The 26,499-nt window shown below is 37.7% G+C and overlaps 4 protein-coding genes across 5 annotated transcripts in view; 3 read left to right on the top strand and 1 right to left on the bottom strand.

The window, feature by feature from the left end:
* lmx1al (LIM homeobox transcription factor 1, alpha-like) overlaps nt 1–8,775 on the top strand; it is a 13,227-nt gene extending 4,452 nt beyond the window's left edge. Inside the window, exons 4-9 of one of the 2 annotated variants that reach the window (XM_014024874.1) lie at nt 5,411–5,643; nt 6,172–6,335; nt 6,492–6,569; nt 6,664–6,784; nt 6,855–7,010; nt 7,168–8,775. In XM_014024874.1, coding sequence (XP_013880328.1) covers nt 5,411–5,643; nt 6,172–6,335; nt 6,492–6,569; nt 6,664–6,784; nt 6,855–7,010; nt 7,168–7,325 — 910 coding nt within the window. In that variant the 3' untranslated portion in view covers nt 7,326–8,775. Of the gene's footprint in view, nt 1–5,410; nt 5,644–6,123; nt 6,336–6,491; nt 6,570–6,663; nt 6,785–6,854; nt 7,011–7,167 lie in introns of both variants that reach the window. The other variant, XM_014024866.1, reaches the window with a different exon arrangement.
* Nucleotides 8,776–9,183: 408 nt separating this feature from the next.
* On the bottom strand, nt 9,184–10,442 carry chchd5 (coiled-coil-helix-coiled-coil-helix domain containing 5). Its single transcript, XM_014024988.1, has 4 exons — nt 10,336–10,442; nt 9,977–10,117; nt 9,723–9,874; nt 9,184–9,473 (listed from the first exon to the last, which is right to left on the bottom strand). Coding segments are annotated over exons 1-4 (315 nt in total). The 5' UTR covers nt 10,338–10,442; the 3' UTR covers nt 9,184–9,453.
* Nucleotides 10,443–10,696: 254 nt separating this feature from the next.
* On the top strand, nt 10,697–21,129 carry atp13a1 (ATPase 13A1). The gene is made up of 25 exons (XM_014024708.1): nt 10,697–11,277; nt 12,124–12,213; nt 12,325–12,588; nt 12,701–12,856; nt 13,329–13,398; nt 13,494–13,600; nt 14,211–14,340; nt 14,454–14,509; nt 14,615–14,741; nt 14,886–15,023; nt 15,139–15,259; nt 15,414–15,571; nt 16,389–16,564; nt 16,644–16,754; nt 16,860–16,985; nt 17,075–17,183; nt 17,289–17,482; nt 17,633–17,729; nt 17,819–18,003; nt 18,701–18,815; nt 18,909–19,105; nt 19,251–19,393; nt 20,065–20,176; nt 20,276–20,419; nt 20,525–21,129. Exons 1-25 carry the CDS (start codon nt 10,924–10,926, stop codon nt 20,633–20,635), a joined length of 3,591 nt encoding a protein of 1,196 aa, XP_013880162.1. The 5' UTR covers nt 10,697–10,923; the 3' UTR covers nt 20,636–21,129.
* A 940-nt stretch (nt 21,130–22,069) lies between these two features.
* On the top strand, nt 22,070–25,746 carry dsn1 (DSN1 component of MIS12 kinetochore complex). Its single transcript, XM_014024932.1, has 11 exons — nt 22,070–22,138; nt 22,290–22,329; nt 22,416–22,674; nt 22,764–22,837; nt 23,599–23,671; nt 23,778–23,859; nt 23,957–24,007; nt 24,144–24,215; nt 24,302–24,449; nt 25,458–25,545; nt 25,648–25,746. Exons 1-11 carry the CDS (start codon nt 22,110–22,112, stop codon nt 25,728–25,730), a joined length of 999 nt encoding a protein of 332 aa, XP_013880386.1. The 5' UTR covers nt 22,070–22,109; the 3' UTR covers nt 25,731–25,746.
* The last annotated feature ends 753 nt before the right edge of the window (nt 25,747–26,499 follow it).

Below are 26,499 nucleotides of genomic sequence, written 5' to 3'. Positions count from 1 at the left end.
ATCTAAATATAAGAACTCTCACTGCAGAAAGAAAACCTGAAATCCTGCCAAATATGGACTCATCCTCCAGATACATAGTCTTTGAACTTAAATGCAACATCTGTGATTAAATATGCGAATTTCAGTCTGAAAAAAAATGCATCTTGTACAGGACTCCTTTTCTTTTTCATACCTCCACCCAAGCAACCGTTCCCCTCCCTGCTTCTCGATCCATTGCCTCATTCATCACTGTCTGCTTTGTAATAATATTTCTGTATACAAAACCTCATTTCCGTCTTGTTGAGATTGATAGCGGTGATGACACCAAACAGTTTATCTCCCCGTTTATCCCTTGTTTTGTCTTAATCGCCCCACCACCCGCACCTTTACTCAGTGCCTCTTTGTGTCTCGGAAGAGGAATGAGTGGAGATGGTGGGGAGGCTGATTGGGAGCTGTGCTAATTGCCAGGCTCTCCGGCTGTCCTGAAAAGACAGATCTGACTCTGGGCTGCTCAGAAATGATATTACAGAAAATTGTTCAATGTGTCAAAAAAGATCACAACGTCATTTTCCCATCAGCTTCTCTTTAACTCTTGAACACATTCTTTTTAACAAATTAGGTAAAAATAAGTTCTAAAACACATCAATCAAATGGCAAAAAGCATATTTATAGTTAATGTGTAGTAATCCATGACCAAAGGATATTGTTGAAAGACATCTTGGAGAAGAATATGAAATGTTGAAAGATGAAATAAAAACAAGCAGCCCTAAGGAACCTTTTTTTAGAATTCCTGTTATTTAATTCAATATTTGGCTATAAATTCCCTCTTTAAAACATCTTACAGAATCTGTTGAGATTGATAGAGAAATCTCAGTAATTGCTTTTTATGAGCAACTAAAAGAAAAAAATCAGCTTGTAAAATAAACCGTAAAAAGGTGTTTGAAGTTCAGCAAATAGTGACTGGTTTTGATCCACCAGGATAGCTAATCTATACATCAGATAGAGGCTCCACATTTTGCTTCGATCCATATTCTAAAACATGTCTGCACCATCCTCGTTCCTTAACTACACCTGCAGCTCAACGGATGATAGTTGACGCTGCAGCAGATGAAAAAAGTGGGCACAGGGGAAATTTTTTTGTTTTGATTATGAGCTGTTGAAAAACACCAAATTTGATTAAACAAGTAAAGGAACTTAGAAGAGAGCTTGCAGCGATGGAGAGCAGGTTCACAATGAACAAGGTAAAGATGAGGTGGAGAGTTTTAAAGAGGGACAACCATACATAGAGGTTGATTTTTTTTTTTATCTGGAGCATCAATGTGTCTATGTGTGGGGGTAATATTGCCACTAATTTTGCATAATCTGAGATGAGACCCCGTCATCTTTCCTCCCCCACAACAATTTTATAACAGACAGCTAATAAATGTTTCATGGCAGAACAAGCTGCTCGCCTCTGCTTTATTAAATCTGAGATAATAAAAGCAGAGAGAGAGAGAGAGAGAGAGAAGGGAAAAGAGGGTGAGAATAGGGGGTTGCATCAGAGAGGGAGAGATAGGGAGATTGGCATAGACTTTCCTCAAATCAACCTGCTGTATCTCCTGTTTCTGAGGTAACGGCCGGGCCCCGTTGTCCCCCGCCACCCCCTCCCTGCTGCTTCCCGCTCCGCCAGAGTCAGACAGGAAATGAGAAACGGGCAGACAGGATATTGCGTTCTGGTGGCCTGGGGATTAACTGTTTTATCTAAACTAACACACACACACCCTCTCACTCACACTCACAAACACACATCTATATCCTGACACATAGCATTCATTCTTGGTGCCATTAGCTATAGATCACACACAAGCAGAGACACAGCTCATGCACGTCATGCAGGTTTTTGGTGGCTACTTTACACTGGGTAGAAGTTGAATATTTTAAGTATCAGTGCTGCTATCCAACAGAGCTGGTTATGAACACTAGGGTGAACAGTTTAGAATCAGAGTCATGATGTGTAACCGTATAACTGTGGGACTGTCTGTATGTCTCTGCAAAATGTGAGATGTGTTCCATAGTGACTGTTCTCACAGCCTTTAGGTAACATTTTCTCCAAATGCTGGACAACACTCTGAGAAAGAAGACTMATATTCACAGATAGGTATAGTGCACAGCTAACAGCATCTTTACCCTTTCACCTCATCTGTGTTCACACTGTGCACTAATTGTTGCACATAATTGCGTATGAGTGATGTGATAAATGGCAACCTGTGTGTACGCAAGACAGCGCTGTATAAATACATACATGCATGTACGTGCATACACATACAGACCCACAAACGTACACACGTGTTTGTAACGTCTGTGTGAGTGAGTGGTGGCGGGGTGGCAAGTATCGTGGGGAATGCTGGGAGATTTTAATAACACAGAAGCAGCGCAGGGAGATTTAATAAAAGGAGATGATGTGATTACTGAACCCTGGCTCTGAGCCATTTTGCTCCACAGAGCAATATCCGCCAAAAGTGTGCACACATATGTACATACACACACAAAAGCGCACACACACACACACATGCACATATCCAAGAAATACAAAACGAAATTCAACTTAAAAGTAAGATTGATGCATATCGTTTGTTTCTTTTGCATTTATTTTCTGAATCCTTTGTCGTACCTTCATTTTCAGGGAGCAACATTTGTGCGTCACATTTTGCAGAGCRAGGGAATCAAAAGATCAATATCTCAGCGTATCGCCCTTTGATAATAAATATATATWTTTTAAATAATGGGTCAGGTTTCAAACTTAATGATGGTAATAAATGTTCGATGAGCCACAGTTTCACAGTTAGTCTTCGGAGCTCCTTTATGACAAAACCAAATCAAACTGAACCCATACGTTGTGTAACTAAACCTATACCTGTTTAAATATTGATCACGACTTTACCGAGACGCACAATGCTATAAATGCTCTGAGAGGCACGTACATCTTTACGRAAACAATTGTTTTCCAGTCCAGACAATGTTAAACTTGTCAGAGCTCACAGGCAAAACACTGCCACATGACACAGCTTAGAAAGATGACAAAGCTTCTGTTATTCTGTTTGTATGCCTGAGATCTATGGTAATACAAAGAGAAAAGACATGTTTGCATCAATACTATACAATTCAGCACCTCTCTCTGCCTCTAAATTTGATCTCATAAAATCATGGAGCTTATATTTAGTCATACTCTCTAACCTCCCGAAATCCATGGCGCTGAACAGAAACATTTTACAGTCTTTGTGCACATCACAGACGATTAATTCATCTTTTTTTTTTCTTTGCGGTAACAACAAACAAGGCATATTGCTTGATTAAAGGTCACAAAACGGAGTTATTTTTCTCAATCATGTGGCTGTAAACACATTTTATATATAGACAATTTAAAGCAAAAAAGAAAACCAAAGCATTTCCTTCCATCTTTGCTAAAACAGTTTATGGCAAACTATATCAAATGTTTTAAATTAATAAATATTTGTAGCTTTAGATACTCAAAAACTTGCATAAAATAATACAACGTGGGCATTTTTGTTTTGGTCATGGCAAATTCAGACTACCTCCTCTCCAGACTGCACGGTCGCTTTTATCATCAAGTTTGTGGTGAATTTTTTTCGCTGCACCCTAGACACAAGCATGTGTGAATGATACTTCTATTAGAGGGATTAGACTGATCTACTTACAGACCCCCCTCTGTGGCAGTTACCCCAACTTGCCTTCATGTGCCATGTTGAGTAAATTTCTATCGTGCTGTGTACACGCTGATTAGGGAGGTTGAGACTTAACCACCAACAGCATCAGTCTTGTGTCAAGCAGCCCTGACAGTTCTGATCTGTTGAGCCTTGTTCACAGTGAAAGCAACTATTTAAGATGCTGAAGTGTGTATTCAGATGGAAAGTGAGACTGCACAAAGCAGGGTGATTGATTCGTCTCTTTTGTGGCAGAAACTTTAAATATCACACGCTACAACTGACACGTTGGCTCTTTTACAATTGAAATAGCTTTGGTGATACTTCTGTTAATAAATAAATTAGTCAATTTAGTTAGTCGCAAGGATCTTGGAAATAAAGTTGCGTAACTCTGCTTATAGGAGAACTGATATTTACGTTTTGATATCAAGTTGGGGACACTGTCATTTGGGGAATTTGGAGAGCGTTTGGCAGATGGATTGAGAAAGATTAGCTGCAGCAGCTGCGTTTGGGACGGAATCAYAGATTAGGAGCTCTAATGTGCAGACCTGGCTCCATCTTCACACTCCAGATTTGGGCGGCAACACCTTCTTATCACTCAGGGAGCTTCAACAGTTCAACCTCCATCCTCTACTTTACCTGTTACCACTTTTCARTTATCCTCCCTTATGCTTTAGGTTTTGTTGTGAGGATTATTATCTGTTAATGTATCTTTATTTATGTGTCTGACTGGTAAATATTTTTTCCTTGTGAATTAATGGGCTGATGTTTTTGTTTGTCTAAAGCCTTTCCTGACAGCAGGTGTGTTAATGTGACGATAGGTTTTGGTATGTTGAATACAAAAATATCCAACAGCAGGATAAGTTAGAAATGTTCAATAGGTGCATATACAAATGTCTGTGTATGTGCATGCATGTGTGAGTACCTGTGTTTGTGTGTGTGTTTTGTGTGCATAAGTGAGAGGAAAGAGATTAACCCCATGCTATCACCAATCCCTGGTTATGAGTTTACAGCGTCTGTCTGGCCATCTCACTGTTTAAACAACAATCTAATTAATCCTGTCTTTATTAGTTTCAGTGAACTGGGGAGGCAGGCTGGGAGGGCATGAGGGAAAACTGGGAATGCTGGCAGAAAATGCAGTGGGGGGGGGGGGGGTAAACCAAGTGCAAGAACAAGGATTTGAAAAGAATTTGAAGATAGAGACGTGGACTCTGTGAATAGAAATAGGGATGTGAAGTGATTGTGATGCAGGAGAGAAACTGAAGGGTTTTTAAATCACAGGATGAAACAAGAGCAAAGAAAAATGTAATTGGTCATGGGGAAAAGATTTTAGACTATTTTATGGCTTAATTGATGGGGTCAAATATGTACTTTCAGATCATGGTTGATATATGTTTAAGCTAGGATTTMAAAGTTCTCAACACAGAAGGAAAATACACAAGATTACAAGCTCACTACTGCCATCTCCTGTCGTGAAGGAGAAAACAGAACAAACGACTGTAACTCATCTTAACAGATGTTCACCTTGTTGCACTGTGAATTGGGTAATGCCTAGACAGCCTTTAATTAAGAGACTATTCYAATCTTCATTTTAATTGGAGCTGAGGGTAAATGGGTCAGAGCTACCTGTTTAAGCCTTCGTCTTGAGTTGCCTCATCCTTCGCAGTTTTCCTGACATAWATAAGTGTAAACATAAAAGAACATACGTTTGTGTTTCTGCATTCCTCCAGGCTCTTTGTAAGGAAGTGCAGTGCCTGCCTGCAGGTCATTGGACGCTCTGAGCTGATAATGCGGGTCCTGGGCCAGGTGTACCACCTGGGCTGCTTCAGCTGCTGTGAGTGTGAACGCCGACTGCAGAGAGGTGATGAGTTTGTGCTGAAAGAAGGCCAGCTGCTCTGTCGCATGGACTATGAAAAGGAGAGGGAAATGTTGGCTGCTATTAGTCCCACACCGACTGAATCAGGTAGTGTTTGTATTTAAACCACAAAAACTCTTCTCAGAAACAAAATTACTTTTTTTTTAAGAGAAATGATCCTTCAAATTTCATTGGCATATCTATCAGTGCAGCTAATTCTAATCAATCGCTTAGTAGCACCTCRAAGGGGAAAAATTATAGTTTAATTTTGTCTGCTTAGTGATGTCCCACATCAGTAAGCAGCAAATATGTAGACAGGCTCTACAGATTAATGATCATTTGGGAAATTAATGGCAACACATCATCATAATAACAAAAATCTTAAAAACAAAAATACATTCAATATTTAACACCTAAAATTGTAATTAGAATGTAGAACATATGTTTCTAGTTCATGAACATTATTTAAATGTGCCAAACAGACAACTTTTGCATTTTGAATTATTTCAAATATGCTTTGTTTATCTTGTGCATCCAGACAGCTGAACATATTAGTTCAGTTATTATTTTTTTTTTCCTTTTTTACAGACCTCATCTCACAGGCACACACTGTTGTTATCTGCTTTTCTTGCTCAGTGAAAAGTGAGGATGAAGACGGTGGTGGAGGCTCCGGTGGTGGAAAAGGTGGCGATGAGAGCAAGGAGCACAAGCGCTCAAAACGACCACGCACCATCTTGACCACACAGCAGCGGCGAGCTTTTAAGGCCTCCTTTGAAGTATCAGCTAAGCCATGCCGGAAGGTGGGTGGATCAGCTTATCAGAGGAAATGCATTCCAAAAAAATAATTAAAAAAACATTTCTCGACTCTCCTATCAAAGTTCATTGTTCTTCTAGCTCTCAATCTGTAAAGCATTTAATCAAGTTTGTTTAAATGCAAGACAATCTTTCACCTGCAGGTGAGGGAGACGCTGGCTGCTGAGACTGGGCTGACGGTACGAGTTGTTCAGGTGTGGTTTCAAAACCAAAGAGCCAAGGTGGTTAGATTTTTATTCATGTTTAAAGACAAACTCTGTCTCACGTATTTTACTCAAATAGAAAATTCCTAAAGCACCTCATTTTGTCCCCAAGATGAAAAAGATTGCTCGTCGACAGCAGCAGCAGCAGCAGCAACAGCAGGAACAAGAGCAACTGGGAGGGACCAGGAGAGGACCAAGCAGAGGGGGCCGTCAAAGCAACGATGACAGCGAGGGTAAGAGGCAAACAGAATCCAAAGAAAATGAAATTAARAACAAAGTTAACAAGAAGTTTTCCATTCACAGATGGGTCTAGTACTCATGGCATGGACGGCTTGCTGGGGTATCCATCTCTGCCACGTCAGCAGCTCCTCGCCCTGGACCCCAACATCTACGGAGGAGAGCCATTCCGACACGGGCTCACACCACCTCAGCTTAACAGTGAGCAGCTCCACTCCTAYGGTGAGACAAATAATTAAAGCAACAAATTTTGGAAAAGATCTACTTTTTCATTAGATTCCCGCCTTCACTGATGTGGGATTTAGTTTTTGTTTCATWTCCTTTGTGTTTACTCAATACACAGTCCAGACATCCACGTTCTTGTTCTTTGTCTCTGCAGACTCGGAGACAGTCTTCCATGATTTGGATAGTGACGGAAGCCTCAGTCACCTTGGCGACTGTCTCTTAGCAACAGGCGAAGGTGGTCTTTTAGCCGGGCGAGTGGGAAACCCCATCGACCGTCTCTACTCCATGCAAAACTCCTACTTCACCTCCTGACCCTTATAAAACTGTGACCCTTTCCCCCCTCCTGTCCCACCTTTCACCTCAGAGATGCAGCTAATGGAGTCTGTCCATCAACATGCCTGTGGGACCATTCTCAATTAAACATGCTAGATCCGAACATACTTCCCAGCTTTTTTTTCCACTGGCTAACATCGCCCTGAGTTGTATTATCTCTATACTGATTGGCATTTTGTTCCCACTTGCTTTGCTGAAAAGGAATCACATGCTGGAATCACTGTAAATGTTCAAGATAATGAACCTTTGTTTCTTCTGTAGTACTTATATTCAGTGTGATGTATTTCATGGCACTTTCTAACAAAAAATCAAATTACGACAGTTATAGGCTACCTATCGATGCGCGAGTTGACGTTACGTTTATTTATGAGTCTTGGCAGTTAGGAACAGCTCAAGGGTCTAAATTGTGCCGTTGCAAAACTTGTTTTGCCAAGGCACGTTTCAATAACCGTAGGTGACTGGATCATATACATTGATGTATATGGATTGGACAACAATTTTGCTCTCAGGTTTGTGTGTATGTTTGTGTAACCTGAGGCTCAACTCAGGAAATTGTGCTACAGAGGATGACAATGTAATRTTCCTTTGACTTCTGAAACGCAGAAAACAAAGCAAAAGAAAYTCTCCAAATTATTATTCCAGACTATATCCTTAGTTTTTGATGCATGTTGTGGACCAAAAATCTTATTTTGAAAYGGTAAAAAAAAGGTACTAAATGACACTACAGGGTCATTCAAAAAGCCTTATGCAGAAACAGGGTCATATAGGTGATAAATGCTTTAGTTTGTCTTTTTATTGTGTAATCAGCAAGAAACAGCGTAGCAAAATACAACCAAAAGATGTACAATGCCCCAAATTTAGGACAATGAGTCCATGATGATGTTTTCCAAATGTAAATGTATGACTGTGTTAAAATTAATTGTTGAAATCACRCTATGTAATAATACTATTGGGTAGACATTTTGTACCTTCTGTGATAATCAAATATTTAAACTACAGCATGATATTTAAGTACCATGAAGTAGSTTTATAGAAACTAGCCTCCGATTTTAATTTGGATAGCAGTTGTTGCTAAAAGCTTCAGAATAGACTCATCCAGTGGTGCAGGATAAAATAGGATTAGAATGATACCCATATCATTTAGATGTTGGTGATCAGCTACAGCCTGAGATATTCTTTTATGAAATTATATTTGATTCTGATAACTGACTCATGGTGTTTTTACAGTGATGTTATTGTGAATGTAAGTTATTTGTGTGGTATTAGATGAGTTCTTAACTTACTATTATGTTCAGTGACTGCAAGGTGATGTGCTTTGAATTCGTTGCTGTATCTTCAATACAAACTGCTGTTTTATCTTTGAAGTAAAATTGCCTTATTTGTTCGAAGTCCAATAAATGATGATACTCTGATCACTTGCTTATACGTACATGAACCAATGATACACTTCAAAATAAAGAAATGCATTTACTGTTGGTTACTTCCCCGAAAAGCATTGATAACTGAACCAGAAAGTGTCTGTTCTGCTCAGTGGTCACAGAGTTCATAACTCAACATCCTCCCTCTGTCTCTCTCAGTAGTCCAGCTGATTAGAGGTGAACAACCTCCTCTTTTTCCTTTCTTCCCAGACTCCCTATTTCTCAGTCACTGAATAGTCAGTAGAATTTGTGTGGGAGAAATACATTCCAGTTTAATGTTTGACTATGACTCAGACCTGAAGAAAGTAACGGTGAGGGGAATAGATACTAACAACCTAAAAACAGCAGATGATGTTAGCACCAAATGAGTAACAGAAGGTAATGTAGTAAAATGTTCTAGTAAAAAGAACAAACCCCAAAATGAGCAAACCATACTTTATTATTAAAAAGGAAAGTACAAAAATTCCATTTCAATGATGCTTAATAGAACAGAATGACAAAGTACAAATTCCACTAAAATCTTAAACCCTTTAGTTCTTATAATTTTTTAGTTACATATGGACTTCTTAAGAACAGGTATTTAAACATTAACTGTACATACAATGACATGATGGAGTCGCTGGATGTAAAATTATCCATTCTGTATTGCTGAGGACAAAGATAAGATCTAAAGATACAATATGTTGACTCTATGATGATGGATTTTTGGCTGGAAAAAAAAGGAAATTGGTATATTAGAAACGTGTTCATAATTTGAACCATTTTGAGAACGTATATTTTTGTTAATGAGATTTTAAAACAGAAATTTTCAGTACATCCAGTACTATACAGCATAAACAGAACATGAATACATGAATAAATATCCTGCAAAGCCACATCTTAAACATTTTAGTACTCTTATTAACAGCTTCTGGTTAGTGACCTTGAAATGCAAATGACTTTTCCAGTAATAACTTACATACTCCGCTGAGGTCCACTGTTTCTGCRCAGCCCAGAAAGCGAGAGATGTGAGCTGAACAAGAGGTAGGTGCATCCTGGTTTTCAGCCAGGCATTGTTCAAATTTCACAAACTCATGGGAACAGTCTTTCCTGATCTTCTGGATCACTGGACTGAAAACATTTAAGGGAAAACCACAAATATCTTTTAAATATGCAAGTATGCCAAAGTCATATTACTGGTTGAAAGAAATGTGAGCAGATAAGTTCTCTTACTGTGAGGATGTACAATTTGCGACCTTCGCTTTTAGTTCATGACACTTTTGCTGCCATTTCGATGGGTTTGAAGCTACACAAGACCCATAAGCCTCCAGTTCTTTTTGGCAATATTTTGCCGATATATCCATAGCAGCTTGCCTAAAAGTAACGGATTATAAACACATGGTTATTACAAACTGGTCCAACCTATTTGTATTTGACATCTACGTAACAAACGTGCTAAGTGGCAGGGTTAGGGTCACAGAGATAACTCTGCTTTTGTAAGGGAAGCGAAACATTTCCTTAACATTTTAGAGTTAGCATAGTGAAAATATTATTAAGATGTTGCTAATTTTAAATGCATTCAAAACTCTTACATTTTGTTGAATGAAGCTTTGTCCAACGAAGAAGCTCTTTAAATAGCGGCGTGAAACCACTCTGTACGTGTAAAGCTACAATAGGTAGAGCTACACCTGATTGGATGGAAATGTCCCATTGTGATGACGTTCCTAAATTTTATTGGTTGACATTCAAGTTTGTCACATTGTTGTTTACACCCTTTTTGTGACGTCTTAATATCATTTTTATTCACTCAATTTAAAATGTAAAAACSATTTTTAAAATATATTTCAGCAACCATTATTAGTTGATAGGAATTTTAATATAGACATAATTTAACATGTAAAAACGATTTTTAAAATATATTTCAGCAACCATTATTAGTTGATAGGAATTTTAATATAGACATAATTTAACCGCGTGACAGGAAAAATTATGGGTTTTTTTATTACGTGTCTTTACGTATTACGTATACGGAAGCTTCGGTTGGAGAACGGCGATCTGGTAAACGGGTTCTGAAGGCAGGACAGCACACCGATTCGTGTGTATAATCGTATTTTTACCGGCTACAGGACGACGGGGTGGCGGTAGATGATAGAGGGGGCCAAAGAAGTGAGCAGGAAACAATGAACGATACCAAGAAAGACGGGTGTATGGTTGCAGACGGAGTCCGAGGACCGGGTGAGCTGCAAATGGCCCCCTCTGTGAACCACAACCAGCATGACAGCGGCACCGGCGACGAGYTGGTGAGCTCCGTGACGCTGTACAGACGAAGACCGCGACTGCTGCATGGAACTGTCCTCCCGTTTCTGGCTGTTCTCTACCCGGGATGGCTGTATGYGTGGTTAGGAGTGTACGGTGCCGCCGAGTATCCGGAGGCAGGCCTCCTTGCGTTAGCAGCTATCGGGATCGCGCACGTCCTTACAGCCCTTTCTGGATATTGGTCTGTGCACGCGCACTGTTGGCTCACTTGTTCCAAGGTAAATAATAACAATTATTATGAATTATATCGTCATATTGTGCTGTTGTCCCAATGGACACAACTGTTTTCCCTCAGGCTGTATGTTCCCTTCTTTTACGTAGAGGTCAGAACACAGTGGGTCCAGGTGCAGGGGTCCTAATCCATCAGATAACTGTGTGGTTCAAATACACCAGAATACTCTGTCCTCTATATTCTACACAGTGTTGGATATTTTTTAGACAAAGTATAGAAAATCAATTAGAATTTAGTAATAATTGTTTTATTCAGTCACTTTAATGGGAGTAATGTTTTAATAAGAAAAAAAGGACACTAAATAAAAAATTGCAGGAGAAAACCAATGTAAGGGGTTGGAATCAGAGCTATAAAAATGTGTTTTAACTTAAGAATTCCCTGAATTGYTACTTACTGTGTTGTAGAGCAGCACCAGAACAGTGATTGTGTTATCTCAATCTTAAAATGAGCATTGTGTGTTATAAAAACAATGCAGGCTTCTTTTCTTGCTTGTCTGCACTTTTGCACCAAAGTTACCCAGATAAGACTCAACCACACTTGCTGCTGTAAAGGGGATTTTCTGTTTGTTTTTTTTGTTTTTGTTTTGTTATTGTTTTTTGTTTTCTTTTGATTTTGCGTTATTTGCACTTCATAATACAAGTCACTAAATTTTACTCAATTCACAAATAATTTTTAATCATTTGTTTCGTGAATGTGCCTAATGTTTACACTAAACAAGTAGCCATTTCTCACTTCATGTAACATTTAAGAAGGGCAAATGTTTGTAGATTGTAGCAAAAATAACTATGTCCTCTTTAAAATGCGTGAATTTGTCATCTATTTGTCAATACAGGAGCCAGATTCAAGTGTGGCTACGCTGGCAAAGGTCATTCCCACCCCCAATAACGGTTCTGCTGAACTTGTCACACTACAGAGGGACCAGGTTAGGTCACATCTGACGTAGATCTACGTGTTTTCACAATTAAGAACATTTTTTTAAATCTCTAAAGGAAGAGCACAGCTCACATTTTTTGTGTCTTGTTCTAATTAACAGGATGAGAATGGGGAAAGGATCCTATCTTTTGAATTTCAAAAGATCCGTTACATTTTTGACTTCAAAGAGAAGAAACGTTTCCTTCCAATAGCATTTCCCATCAGCAACCCAATGGGCTACTTTCAGTCATGGCGTGGCTACCAAGAAGAGGGYGAGCTCAGAGCAGCAGAAAAGCAATATGGGACCAATCGTGCCGAGATGGTTGTGCCAGATTTTCTTGAGCTTTTCAAAGAGAGGGCAACAGCTCCCTTTTTTGTTTTCCAGGTACGAGCTTGTATTAACAGTCATTGTTAGAAAGATTTATTTGGTGATATTTCCAAAGAAAAAAAATAAAGAAACGTATAAAATTATCTACTCTACTTTCTACATTCGTCAGGTGTTCTGTGTGGGGCTGTGGTGTCTGGACGAGTACTGGTACTACAGTGTTTTTACACTGTTCATGTTGGTTGCTTTTGAGGCCTCTCTAGTTCAACAGCAAATGAGGAATATGTCAGAGATTCGCCGCATGGGAAACAAACCCTACATGATCCAGGTAGGCTTGATCAAATAAAAAAATATGTTACTTATATAATTTATTGTTTAAGGTATAAAAACTGTTTGTTATTCAAATAGACTCTTTTTTTTTTTACTAAAATTATTAATTATTTATGAATGGTTAGGAAAAACATTTTATTTTCCCATAATATGTTCAAGTCTTTTGTGAATCATAATTTATGGAGCATTTTTTTAATCAGTGTGTTTTATGTGTGATAAAAGGGCAGTTTTAAAGTCTTGTGTGACTTTTACATGGTAGGATTAGTGCGGTAAAAAGACAAAGTACAGATTTATTCAAACTTTGAAATTCAAATTCTTTTGAATATTTGGGGCATTGCTTCACGGGATCAAAGCTATTTTAGCATCARGTAAGGAACCAACAGCAAATAAGGCAGGGATGGTCATAATATTTTGTTTAATCAGTGTATTCCTTCAAGCATACTAAAATAAGTGGATGTACTTTGTGACAGGTGTATCGCAACAGAAAGTGGAGACCTATTTCCAGTGATGAACTCGTCCCTGGAGACATCGTCTCAATAGGTAAGCATCCAGTCCTACATTTCAGATCGTCTCAGGCAAGCATCATCTTGACTTTTTATCTGCTTGAAATGATTATTTTTGTTTTAATTTCATAGGACGTTCGCCCCTGGACAACTTAGTACCATGTGATGTGCTGCTACTCAGAGGTCGCTGTATTGTGGATGAGGCCATGTTAACTGGAGAGTCTGTGCCACAGATGAAGGTTAGTAATTAGGATATTGTTTGATACACTGTTTGATTGCACGTTCCTCGTCTGTGACTAGGGCTGCCATGATTAGTCGATTAATCGACGACTAATCGATTATTAAAATAGTCGATGACTAATTTAATAATCGATTAATCGTTTTCTTTTTTGTTGTTGTTGTTCTTTACTTTGTTTTTCTCTCCAAACTGCTTTGACACCTTCCACTGCCACATCTGCCTTTCTGTCCTTGACACACATGCACAGNGGGTAGGCTGTGGACGTCACAAGACATTATACAGACAGGCTCTGGTATCATGGCTACCTGACAACAGAGCTCAAAGTGTGGGATCATTTTAAGAAAATGAAAGAGAAACCTGTGTAATATCTGCAGAGCAGAACTTGCCTTCCACAGCAATTATTTTTTTGTTAGCATATAGTTAAAATCCAATGATGGTTATATAATAGCAGCTGCATTCTGGCACGATAAGCTGTATGTTTTATATTCAATTAACGTATGATCCGATTAGTCGACTAATCGAAAAAATAATCGAAGATTAATCGATTAKAAAAATAATAGTTTGTGGCAGCTCTATCAGTGACACAAACGTTCATGACATAATGTGTGCAGGAGCCAGTGGAAGACTTAGATCCAGAGCGTATTCTGGACCTTCAGTCAGACTCTCGTCTCCATGTCATCTCTGGTGGGACAAAAGTGGTCCAGCACACTCCCCCTTTAAAGACCAGTGCTGGACTCAAGCGTAAGTGAAAATTCCTTATTTCATTCATATAACAGGAACATTTGTTTGCTGTTAAATTTGTGTGTTGTTTTTGCAAAATGTGTTCTACAATTCTCTTAAATTTTTTTGTGCAGCTGTTGACAATGGCTGTGTGGCCTACGTACTAAGAACAGGATTCTATACCTCTCAGGTAAAATTAATATTTCCATGTTGATTTTTTTTTGTTTCTACCTTTCTACACATTGTAAAATCTATACTGAGTCAATACTGTGTGTCCTGACAAACATGCTTCTAGGGTAAACTGTTAAGGACCATTCTCTTTGGTGTGAAGAGAGTGACAGCAAACAACTTGGAGACTTTCATCTTCATTCTGTTCCTGCTTGTGTTTGCCATTGCTGCCGCTGTATATGTGTGGGTAGAAGGTGAGGCACACAGGACCAGTTTCTAAAAATATAATTACTGTTTATGAATGATGTAACTTTTGTCAAAATCACTACTAATAAGTATAATTAAAATGTAAATACATTGCTAAAGAAATCTTCTGGTATTGTATGTAACGTCCTCAGGGACCAAAGATGCCAGCCGAAATCGCTACAAGCTCTTCCTAGAGTGCACACTTATCCTCACTTCAGTGGTTCCACCAGAACTCCCTATAGAGCTTTCTCTAGCTGTTAACACGTCTCTTATTGCCCTGGCTAAGCTTTGTAAGTATGGTTGTGCTATTTTTCTGCTTGAACGCAGAATATTTATTGCAAGAAGTGGAACAASACTCTTTAAGTACAAACTATGTAATACCTGTTTTTTTCTACTCCTGCTTAGATGTATTCTGCACAGAGCCCTTCAGGATTCCATTTGCTGGGAAAGTAGAAGTTTGCTGTTTTGACAAAACAGGAACTCTAACCAGTGACAGTCTGGTTGTTCGAGGGGTAGCAGGCCTCAGGTAAACAATGCATACACTTTCCTCTTTTGGCTTAAATATTACAAATTTAAAAGAAAAACATGTAGCATACTGTGTTTTTTTATTTATTTTAGCAAACCTTTAGATTTATTTGCATTATATAAAGTATATTAATTTATGTTTATGCTTGTGGCAGGGAGGGAAAAGAGGTGATGCCTGTGTCTGAAATCCCAGTTGAGACACACCGTGTCGTGGCCACCTGTCATTCATTGGTTACTCTAGATGATGGACAACTGGTGGGAGATCCTCTAGAGAAGGCAATGCTGACTGCTGCTGACTGGACTCTTACTAAAGGTTCTTCCTAAATTCTCACTGCAAGGCAAATGCTTGTGTGTTAGGACAATGTGTTTAATATGTGTTCAAATAATTGTTGTCTTACATATTGTGTTTCCCTTTCAGATTTACTTGTGGATAGTGTGAGTTTAAGTACAGTTTTAGTAGTACTAAACTTGCATTAAACTTGGTGCACTTCTGTAAATGGTGCATTATTTAAAATAGTGCATTTCCTCAGATTATTTGTGTTGTGGCCATTTATGTTTGAAATTTTGTAAAAATTATAAATGTTTTTGTTGTTGTTGTTTTCACTTTAGACAGTTGGAATGTACTTTAGTTAAATTGTAACTTAAATCTGCAGTTTAATTATTGTATTTGGAAATTTTAGAATTACTTTAATCTTTAGACCTTCCCATTAATTTAATTTAGATGATTAAGATGTTATTTTGTTTGTCAAATGTCCGGTGGGACGATGGGAGGTTTTGGTAAAATTATTTTTTGACCACTTTTTGAAACTTGTAAAATCAGATTCGATTATTTTTTGTTTGCACCTTAAGTTGTAAGAAATTATGAGTTATTATTTAGTTCTTTTTTAGTTGCTAGAAATAAATGATATGTTTTTTCAAACAATCAAGTTGGAAGTGCGTTCAAGAAACAAACCACCTGTTGCCACCCACAGCTTCTTTTTTTGTTTGTTTGGAATAATTATGGCATTGGAGCTGAGAAGGCTGTGACACTTTGTATTTGATTTTCAGTTTTATTAAAAGTTAGTATTTGAATGCTTTTTTAGGGTAAAACCTTAAGTGGTCACCTCATTTAATTTTGTTTCTTAAACCAGATGAAAAGGTGTTTGCACGAGGCATCAAAACCCAGGGACTTAAAATCCACCAGCGTTTTCATTTTGCCAGTGCTCTGAAGAGGATGTCAGTCTTGGCCTCCTATGAGAAACTCGGATCCACTGAACTCTGCTACATCTCAACAGTCAAGGGTGCTCCAGAGACACTCAGGGGAATGGTACRTTCTGGTTCCATTTGTATACATAGTCTTGAGCACTATATCTTAATTGGGTATGCTCTAATATTACTGATTGTAGTTTACAGAATGTCCTGTAAATTATGATGAAGTCCACAAAGAAATGTCACGGGAAGGGGCTCGAGTACTGGCCTTGGGTTACAAAGAAATTGGACACCTCAGTCATCAGCAGGTTGAATTTAAATTTTCTCATTCCCAACTTCCAGATACTGTCTGATTTATCTTGCTTGTGAGTAGATCTGATGGAAACTGAGTGAAATGTTTTTGGATCGTGTAGGTCCGGGAGATGAGCCGTAATGCTCTGGAGTGCGACCTTCAGTTTGCAGGATTTATGGTTGTGTCGTGTCCGCTCAAGAATGACAGCAAAATGGTCATCAGAGAGATCCAAGAAGCATCTCATCATGTAAAAATKTTGACTCTGCTGAATTATTTAATGTAGTCTGGGAAGCAAGGCTTAATGGGATGTCTAATTCTGCAGTTTCCTTATTTCAGGTGGTTATGATCACAGGAGACAACCCTCTAACTGCGTGCCATGTTGCCAGAGAGCTCCACTTTATCCAAAAAGAACATACACTTGTATTACAGCCGAGCCCTAATCAGGGTAAGATGGACATTTTTGGCAGAACTACACATACAACTCARTGCAACAAGTGATTTGAAAACAAAATCATGACAAAAGCGTGATAATTGTTATTTTGTTTTCCAGTTGAATGGCACTGGGAATCCATTGATGGCAGTGTGTCTGTACCACTGCCCCCTCCTTCTGTTTCTTCGTTCGTGCATCAGTTTGACCTGTGTGTAACAGGAGAAGGGCTGGCCAAACTGAGCTGTAATCCCCGGTTACTCCACACATTGTTGCCACATATACGAGTGTTTGCTCGAGTCAGTCCAAAACAGAAGGTATGTTGTAAAGCAGCAGCAGTGTGTCAGCTATGATTTTTGTTCTTTTTTTATTTTTTTTTACCCATTTTGGATGAATTTTTKAAAGTACTCATTAGAATTGTAGATGTCATTTTATGTACAAAGGTTTACGTTTCTAATGTGTTATAGGAGTTTGTGATCACCAGTCTAAAAGGGCTGGGGTATGTGACACTGATGTGTGGTGATGGCACAAATGATGTAGGAGCCCTTAAACATGCTCACATAGGTAAGACTGATCAGTTATAATTACTAAGAGTATTAAAATGAAAGTTGCTAAGAATAAGAATGAGCAATGACGGTTTCGTTTTTCCACAGGTGTAGCTCTCCTAGCCAATGCCCCTGAGCGTTTGCCTGAAAAGAAAAAACGAGGGAGAGAAAAAGAAGCATCCACATCAGAACCCAGACCCTTACCTCCTGTTAGTTCAGGTGCCAAACTGAGCTCCAGGGCAGCCAGACAGCGGGTCATGGCTCAGAGAGAAGAGCAGCTTGCAGCACAAAAGGTGCAATGCTTTCTGAACTTCTGAAATTATGCTTTCTACTTAAAACTCATTGTGTTTGTGGAGCACAGGTTGCTGGACTTCCTTTCTTGTTTTACCCTCCTCTCAGTTACAACCATAGACATTCTCAAAATTATTTAAAAAACATAATTTGGTTTGCCTTTTACTTAAAGTGGATCTTGTAAGTTAATAACTCATAAAGTGTAGGAACATGTTTTGTGCACCTTGAAAAACATAACTCTGCAGAGGAGAAAAACTTTGCTCCAATGAGTTTAAGTATAAGAAATATGAAGCTTTAGAGGCAATTTGTCTGTGAAAGTCAGAGAACTGTTTTACAATTGTAAGTCCAATACTTAACTACATATATCATATATCCAAGAAATGTATCATGATTTATCAGAGAGACTGAAACTGTAAATGACATGAATTAGGAAAGATATGCAAGGAAACACAATGTATAACGTAGTTGGTGACTAAATATTACTTGACAATTGCTATTACAATTTTCACAGTACTTTAAAGTTAGTCATCACATATCAATATATAACTAGAAATGCTGTTAAACAACTGGAGTATTGAACAGACACTAAACACAACTAAATATTAAAAAAAAAAGATTGTAGGGTATAAAACGAGTAATAAATAGTGGTAAATAGCAATTTTGTATTTTGCTCTAAAAGTCAGCATTTTTCTATCACAGGAAAGGATCAGTCAAGTCCTACGTGAGCTTGAAGAGGATCAGATACAAGTAGTTAAACTKGGCGATGCTTCCATTGCTGCCCCCTTCACCTCAAAACTTTCTTCAATACAGTGCAGTAAGTAATTTTATCACTTGTCATAATTTGCAAAAATCCAGACATGATCTGTTTTGCAATTCTGAACATTTTTTTTCTCCCTTGATTCTCCAGTCTGTCACGTAATAAAGCAAGGCCGTTGCACTCTGGTGACAACACTCCAGATGTTTAAGATATTGGCTCTCAACGCATTAGTGCTGGCCTACAGTCAGTCTGTTCTCTACCTCGAGGGAGTCAAGTTCAGTGATTTCCAAGCGACTCTGCAAGGTTTGCTTTTGGCCGGATGCTTCCTCTTCATTTCTAGATCAAAGGTGAGAACTTAAGTTTTTAAAAGCATAATTCCTCTATGGGTAATTTTCAGAAAAAAAAGTTAATGCATGATTTTCTTACAATGTAGTGTAAGCTAGCTGTTTTTTAAATGTCAAAATTAAAAACCTTTTTCTCCTGTTTATGCAGCCACTGAAAACATTGTCTCGAGAACGGCCCTTACCAAACATCTTCAATCTATATACAGTTTTGACTGTTTTGCTGCAGTTTGCGGTACACTTCTGTAGTCTTGTGTACCTTTACAAAGAAGCACAAAGCAGAAGTCCACCCAGGTAAGTGAAGGAATGAGATAAAACACAGCAATTCTTCTTGTAAAGCTAAATGTTCACATTTGTAGCAACAACACGGGATTCATACACTAGACCGGGTACACCCTGAATAGGTTTTCATTCCATAACRGGGCCAGATGGAGACAAGCAACCATACACATACAAGTACTCACAAATAGGGCCAATTAGTTAACCTCCAGCTGAGTTGCAGCCTTTTTGCTGTGAGACAACAGTGCTAACCAGCTGCTTGTGTAACCCCATAATTGGGATAAGTGGCTTGTTGTGGCCATGCATTCAAAGATATATGTTGCATTTTGACAAGTTGTCATCTTTTACTAGTATTGTAAAGCAGCATTTACTAAGAGCTGAATTCTTCATCCACCTTTTTAATGAATAGTTTTTAAAAATCTCAACTTTTCTTAAAATGCATTGCTACTAACATCAGCTTGTCTAGAATAGATGTTGGTTGATCTTCCTTTAAGCAAGTGCTTGGTTCCATCTGATTGTGATTTACCCAGCTCATGCCAGCTTTATATTTTATATAGTCCCTTAGATTTCTATAAATGTTTTTATGGTTGAAGAACGTTTTAATATTGATTTTKTAAATGTTAAAATGTTGTTTTTACTAACATGAAATGGCAACATTGTAACATTTAATATATCATTKCTTACAGAGAGGAACAGTTTGTTGATCTGTATAAAGAGTTTGAACCCAGTCTAATTAACAGCACTGTGTACATCATGTCCATGGCCATGCAGATGGCCACGTTTGCCATTAACTACAAGGTATTTTTATTCTAAATTGTACTATTAGTTGATACCTTATTATTATTTAAAGTGTGTATATCACACCAAATGGATTTATTATGTGTGTGTGTGTGACAGGGCCACCCATTCATGGAATCTCTTAGCGAAAATCGACCATTACTGTGGAGTATAGCCATTTCAGGTTTAGCGATTGTGGGACTTCTTACTGGTTCATCACCAGAATTCAACGAACAGTTTGCTCTTGTAGATATTCCAACTGAGGTGAGTAAGAGTTATTTTTTAAAATGTTTTGTTGTTAGGTAACCTTGTAATAAAAATATATTTAGTGAGATAATGTGATCCACTTCCTATATTCTTCTTTTGCAGTTCAAATTCATCATTGCCCAGGTTTTAGTTGTGGACTTTGCTGCTGCTCTGCTTGTGGACCGAGTCCTGCAGTTCCTACTGGGCAAAGGAACCCTCAGGCTGCCTTCTTGAACTCAGTGCCAACAGCAAATGCTGCCCTTATAAACCAAACTGTAAAAGGGAAAAAGGACTTTGGAGGGGGGAAGAGAATTACAGCTTTTGTGACAGCTGAGACAGTCATGGCATGTAGTACTGTTCACTCTGTGTATTCCTTTATTTGTCCTGTTCTGTTCCTCTTGAACACGATTTGTTTTTATTGCTTTTTTGTTTTTTACTTTTATTATTTTTTTCACAACTCTTTCAGCCTCTGTTTCTTCCTTTATTGTCTTTCCTCCCCACTCCTGCAAAAGGCCATGAAGACAGCAGTATTGAGTGGAGTTTAAGTTTGTGCCAGCCAGAGTGAAAACTATAGGCACAAAAAGGGGCATTCTCCAAGAGAATTGCAATAGTGTATTGGATTTTTCCCCCTTCTTTGTTTTGTAAGAAAAATACAATAAAAAAGATCTTTAACAGTCTTATAAAGACTTAAACTTACAAATAATAAAGTCTGTAAAGTGTTTTGTGAATTAAAAGTAATTTACTGTTGAAAAATAAGTACTSTATGTCCAACTGGTCATGGACAATCATGCAGGTACCTGCAGAAGCAGGTAAGTAAAATATGATTAAGATTTGACTACCATAAAACAACTTTTTCATATCACCTGACTTTTGCCAAAACAAAAGTGCTTATTTTATCAGCATCAGTTGCTCAAACGATCAGCTTCAAGAAACTGCCTAACCTTTCATATTAACTTTTATTCAATTTTATATAAACCTTTGTATAATTAACAAAGCATCCTTTTCAAGCTCCAAATTATCGAGCTAATAATGCAATAACATTTCAAATAAAGATTGACCTGGGGCCTCTCTTTTGGCTATCAAAGTCAAACAAGTCCCCCCTTTTTTTCTCAGTATATTCTACATTAATACAAAAACATACAGAAGATTGTCACATTCAGATAACTACCTGAAAATTTTTTTTTAGCAAAGTTAGTATTTATTGAATAATAAAGYTTATGACCTACATCAGTAAATATGAAATATTGTAAATTAAATGTGGTTCCATAAACTAATAGATTTATGCATTAATTAGAAGACGTTATCCTCTTGTTTTAAATTATCTAAATTGCCATTACATTATTTTTATATTTTTGTAGATTTTTTTAAAAGCTGTGGGAATAAAAAGTGCATTTTGTTCACTGAATGGGGATGTGCACAAAAAAATCAGAGGTGTATTGCATTTGCATCCATAATTCWAGGCAGTTTTTTAACCTATTTTAAAATCATCAAAACATTTCAGATTTCTTATTGTATACATTTTGAATGTTTTTGCTAAATTTTTTTCATTGAATGTGTGCTTAGTTTCAGTAAGAACGGCCTTTTTTCTATCAAACCCTTTTCAAATGTCTAGGAATTATGCACGCCACACTACATTACCCATAATGCTTAGGTAAAAGGGGTTTGGCTTGTAGAGCGCGCGCATTGAGGAAAACTATTTGAAAATAAAATGGCGGAAAAGGAGGATGTGCGAGAACGGTCAGTATTCTCCTTTTTAAAACTCGTTTTCCTGACAGTTCATTTTAAATATTTGTGCTGTGCTCATGAAATGCAGTTTATCATTTAGTTACATTATGTGTTTCTTATTTGAGTTCCAAACTTATCTGAAWATTTGTAACATTTCTCACAGTTGTGCAGCTGTCATCGTAAATGATACTCCGATTAAGCTGGTGAGACAATATTTTCTGGGGTTTGACGCTTCTCACTTAAAAGAGCTTATTTAACCCGTATTCACTGGCTCGTGTACTSTTCGTAGGTCAACTTTGAGGGTCAGATATTGAAAAAAGGCTCTCCCGAAAGCCCAAGCTCATCTCCGCCACGAAAATCTCCCCGTATGGATTCTACATTGCCTGCTACACAGACGCCAAATCCAGTTAATGAACAGTCAGAGGCGGATAAACAAGAGRTGCAGGAGGAAAGCACAGAAAGACCTACCATTTCCACACGCAGGAAATCCTGGAGAAGAGCCACCATAACCAGACGCTCACTCCCTGCACTTCCAAGCCCATATCAGGGTGAGAGATTTGTTGCCTATTTTGGTTATTAGAGTATAATAAAGTTTTGATTTAAACAGTATAAATACATATTAATGAATCTAATTTAGCTTTGTGCAGGGGCATAAGTCCAACCTTGTCACAGCAAGAGAGGCTTGAGAGACTTTTGGATGCTTCAATGAAGGTAAGTTTTAATGCATTTTTAACTAAATTGTTTCCATAACAAATGTCATCTTTTCTCTTATCATTTGGCTGAGTGGTTAGGGGCGTCGTACTCCAATTTGAAAGTTGGTAGTTTGATTCCCCCACTATTCAGTCACATATTATAGAGCGCGGTGGCTCAGTTGGTAGAGCTGTTGCCTCTCARCAAGAAGGTCACAGGTTCAAATCCCGGTCCGGGGATTTTTCTGGGTAGAGTTTGCATGTTCTCTCCGTGCATGCGTGGGTTCCCTCCGGGTACTCCGGCTTCCTCCCACAGACCAAAAACATGACTGTTAGGTTAATTGATAACTCTAAATTGTCCCTAGGTGTGAGTGAGAGAGTGAATGGTTGTTTGTCTCGTTTGTCTATTGTGTGGCCCTGTGATGGACTTGCGACCTGTCCAGTGTGTACCGCACTGTGACTGCTGGATATGGGCACCAGTGACCCATGCAACCCTGAAAAGGAAGAAGCGTGTACAGAAAATGGATGGATGGATGTTGAAGTGTCCCTGAACCCCCACTGTCTCTGATGTGTGTCCCATCAGTGTATGTCTGGGTTAGCTTTGTAGAAGGACATAGCAAAGTGCTGTGTGAATGGGTAAATGAGGMCACAGATAATGTAAAGCGCTTTGAGTATCCTAGTTGAATAGAAAGGCACTATATAATACAGTCTGTTTACCAGATATACTGCTTCCATAATGAAGAGTGTGTTTTAACTGCATCTATTTTTATTGTTTTTATTCAGCTGGCATTGGAAAAGACTCAAAATTCACTCCAGTCAGTCCCAGAAACTTCACTTGAATCCTTCCAAAAACAAGGTTAGCAATCCATTTATTACACATTTGGTGGTTTTCATGTCAGCTGACTGGTATTTCCAATAGACCGTTAAGATTGTTTCTGGGTTATGGGTTTGTCTTGGTGTAGTTGGGCACATCCAGAAAAAGTGGCGTTGCCTGGCCAAAGACATACATGATGAATTACATAAAATCCCCTCAAGTACATCCAGGTATGTTAGCTTTTTGTTTTATGTCTTCTAGTTGTTTTATGCCTATTATAATTATTTAACAATGGGATTATGTTGATGTTTTTGCTTTGTGTTTCAGTGAGCCTGCAGTGGAAAAAGCGCTTCATACTGTACAAAAAACTATCAGCAGGCACGTTGTTTTATTTTTTATCTTCTTTCCTGAAAATGCCATTTAAATAGGAAAGAAATTAGAGTACAAAGTAGTCACAGAATGATTATAAATATTTAACATGTATCCTTTTTCCCCACATTGTGTTGTTCTTTAGGCTCTGTACTGAAAGTCAGTCATGGGAGGCACTACTGAGCAAACATCGAAGTAAAGCAGAGGAATTAGAAAGGTAAGCAAGTTGACTACTACTTAAAAATAATTTTATTGTATAATTGTGTTCTCTAAATTTTGAGTCACTGTGTTCATTACATATAGGACGTTGGAGAGAGGGCAGGAGATGGGCATATCATTAAGCTCTACATCTATGGCTCAGTCCTCACAGTCCCACGTCATACAGAGTAAACCTGACTATAATAGTCTCCTCTGTAGGCAACGACCCATGTTGCATACTATGGAAATGATTGTAAGTTGGAAATTATAATTTTGAATCACTTGTAAAACTAGAATCTTAGTTCTAGTTGGCAGGTCTCATGGACAGCACGAACATCAGTGACACTCAATAGTGGGCTTACAATGATTTCCTCCTTTAAATGCTCCTTTTGCTAGACTAGATAATGATACAACATATCTTTAACTGGGATTAAACATTTAATTTATTGTGTATTAACAATTGTGACTTTTTCCAATCTGATAATGATATTTATGAAAGCAAGTTATGAAATGAAAATAGCAGTTCTGATCTCAACTTCAACAAAGAAAAAGTAAACTGCTGAAAAGTAGGATCAGTCCAGGGCCTGGAGTGACAGCGAGTAAAATCTTTTCCTGGACTCTTGTGGTCGAATCAAAACAGAGATGTCAAAAACATATTGGCAATATGTAGCTTTCTAAATTATGTTATATTTACATTTTTATGCCTTGATTTCAGTAAAGTCAATGCACAACAAATTGTTCATTTATTAAAAGATAAGATAGTACAATACTTGCTCTCCAGAGAAAGAAAATGAAAAGAAATCATTGGGAGTCCGAGACTGCCATGATATAACCATCAGTGAATGTACACAAATGTTAAGTTGGTTGCGAAAAAAACACTTTACCAAAAGCTAAAATTAACAAATTTACAAGTTTTTTTAAGCTCTAATGAAGGAACATAGCTTGACAGTAAGAATGATGAGACTCAAAATGAATGTTACAAGAATAATTGAGTTATCACTGTTAGTCAATTTTAAATTAAATTACTTAAAGCAACATAGCTCTTTTACCTGATGAGGGTTTGTCTTTATTACTGATAATAACATTAGCTTTTCTAATTTAATTTCATTTAGCTGATTGCAGTTTGAAAATATGTCTGTCAGAAGATGAGTTTTTAGGTAGAGTTTTTTTGTTTGTGCTCAACTGTAAAAAGACTTTGAGTTGTTTAAACTCATTATCTTTTGTACTGAATTACTTYTGATCTGTTTGTTTTTGTCTATAGATGGACACTCAGTGTAAGATGATAAGACAGTTGCTGTCCATTAAGGAGGAATCACAGTTATTTGTGAAAGARAACAGTGGCCGATTGGGTAATGATTTTTCTTGTTTTTAAAAATTTCTGTGGAAATATTTGACACTTTCAGTGATGGTCTGGAAAATTAACTTTCACACTGATTACTGTTTCCTACCAGCTGAAGAGGCAGGATTCCAGGATCTTTCACCAGACCTCATCAGGAACCTCATGTCAGCACCTTTATCAACAACAACTACATAAACAATTTGTTCTCTAATGCGCACTTTAGCCTTTTTTTTTCTTCATTTGCATTTTCAGAAGTTTTAAGTTTTTTTGTATTTACTTCAAAATAAAATTTTGTGTTTTAATTCAACAACTTTATTAAAACCACAAATAGGTTCATATAAAAATGATTAAAAAAATAAGAATTAAATTCAAAATTAATTTAAACAAATATTACAAAGGTATTAATCACAAATACAAATCACTGATTTACAAAAAGGCTACACTGCCAGTGGTTCCACATTTTGGACTTAAACCTGACTGAGCTTACTGCAATATCTGTTAGTACCAGGATAATGTTATTTGTAGAAACGTAATCTCCACATAAACCTGAACATAAGGTTACGTAATACAGCATGAAAAGTGGGGACACCAACAAATAACTGACTTGGACTAGTCTATCTCGCCATACTAAGCAGCATCCTCATTCCGTCATTATACGCCACTTTAAGTTTCTGTAAACTGCTTTGTCTGTGTACAGTCTCCATAAGTGAGCAGTATACAGAGGAGTGCAGTTTGCTTTAAAAAGAACCCATTTTACTGAGACAGAACACATCCTGAACTTAGGTACAAGCATGTTAACTTGTGCATACATTAAATGTCATCTATAAATGTCCATGTCATCAGCCAGATCATCAATTATATAGTGTCCCAGGTGTTTAACAACAGCACACACTTTAAGACCAACGGGAAGCACCAACTTCTGGTCCTCCTTGGTTTTTATAATCATAATTTTATTTTTCAGTTC

This window comes from Austrofundulus limnaeus, unplaced genomic scaffold, assembly GCF_001266775.1.
Source record: "Austrofundulus limnaeus strain Quisiro unplaced genomic scaffold, Austrofundulus_limnaeus-1.0 Scaffold4, whole genome shotgun sequence".
Lineage (NCBI taxonomy): Eukaryota > Metazoa > Chordata > Actinopteri > Cyprinodontiformes > Rivulidae > Austrofundulus > Austrofundulus limnaeus.
This window is presented reverse-complemented; position numbering and strand designations above follow the sequence as displayed.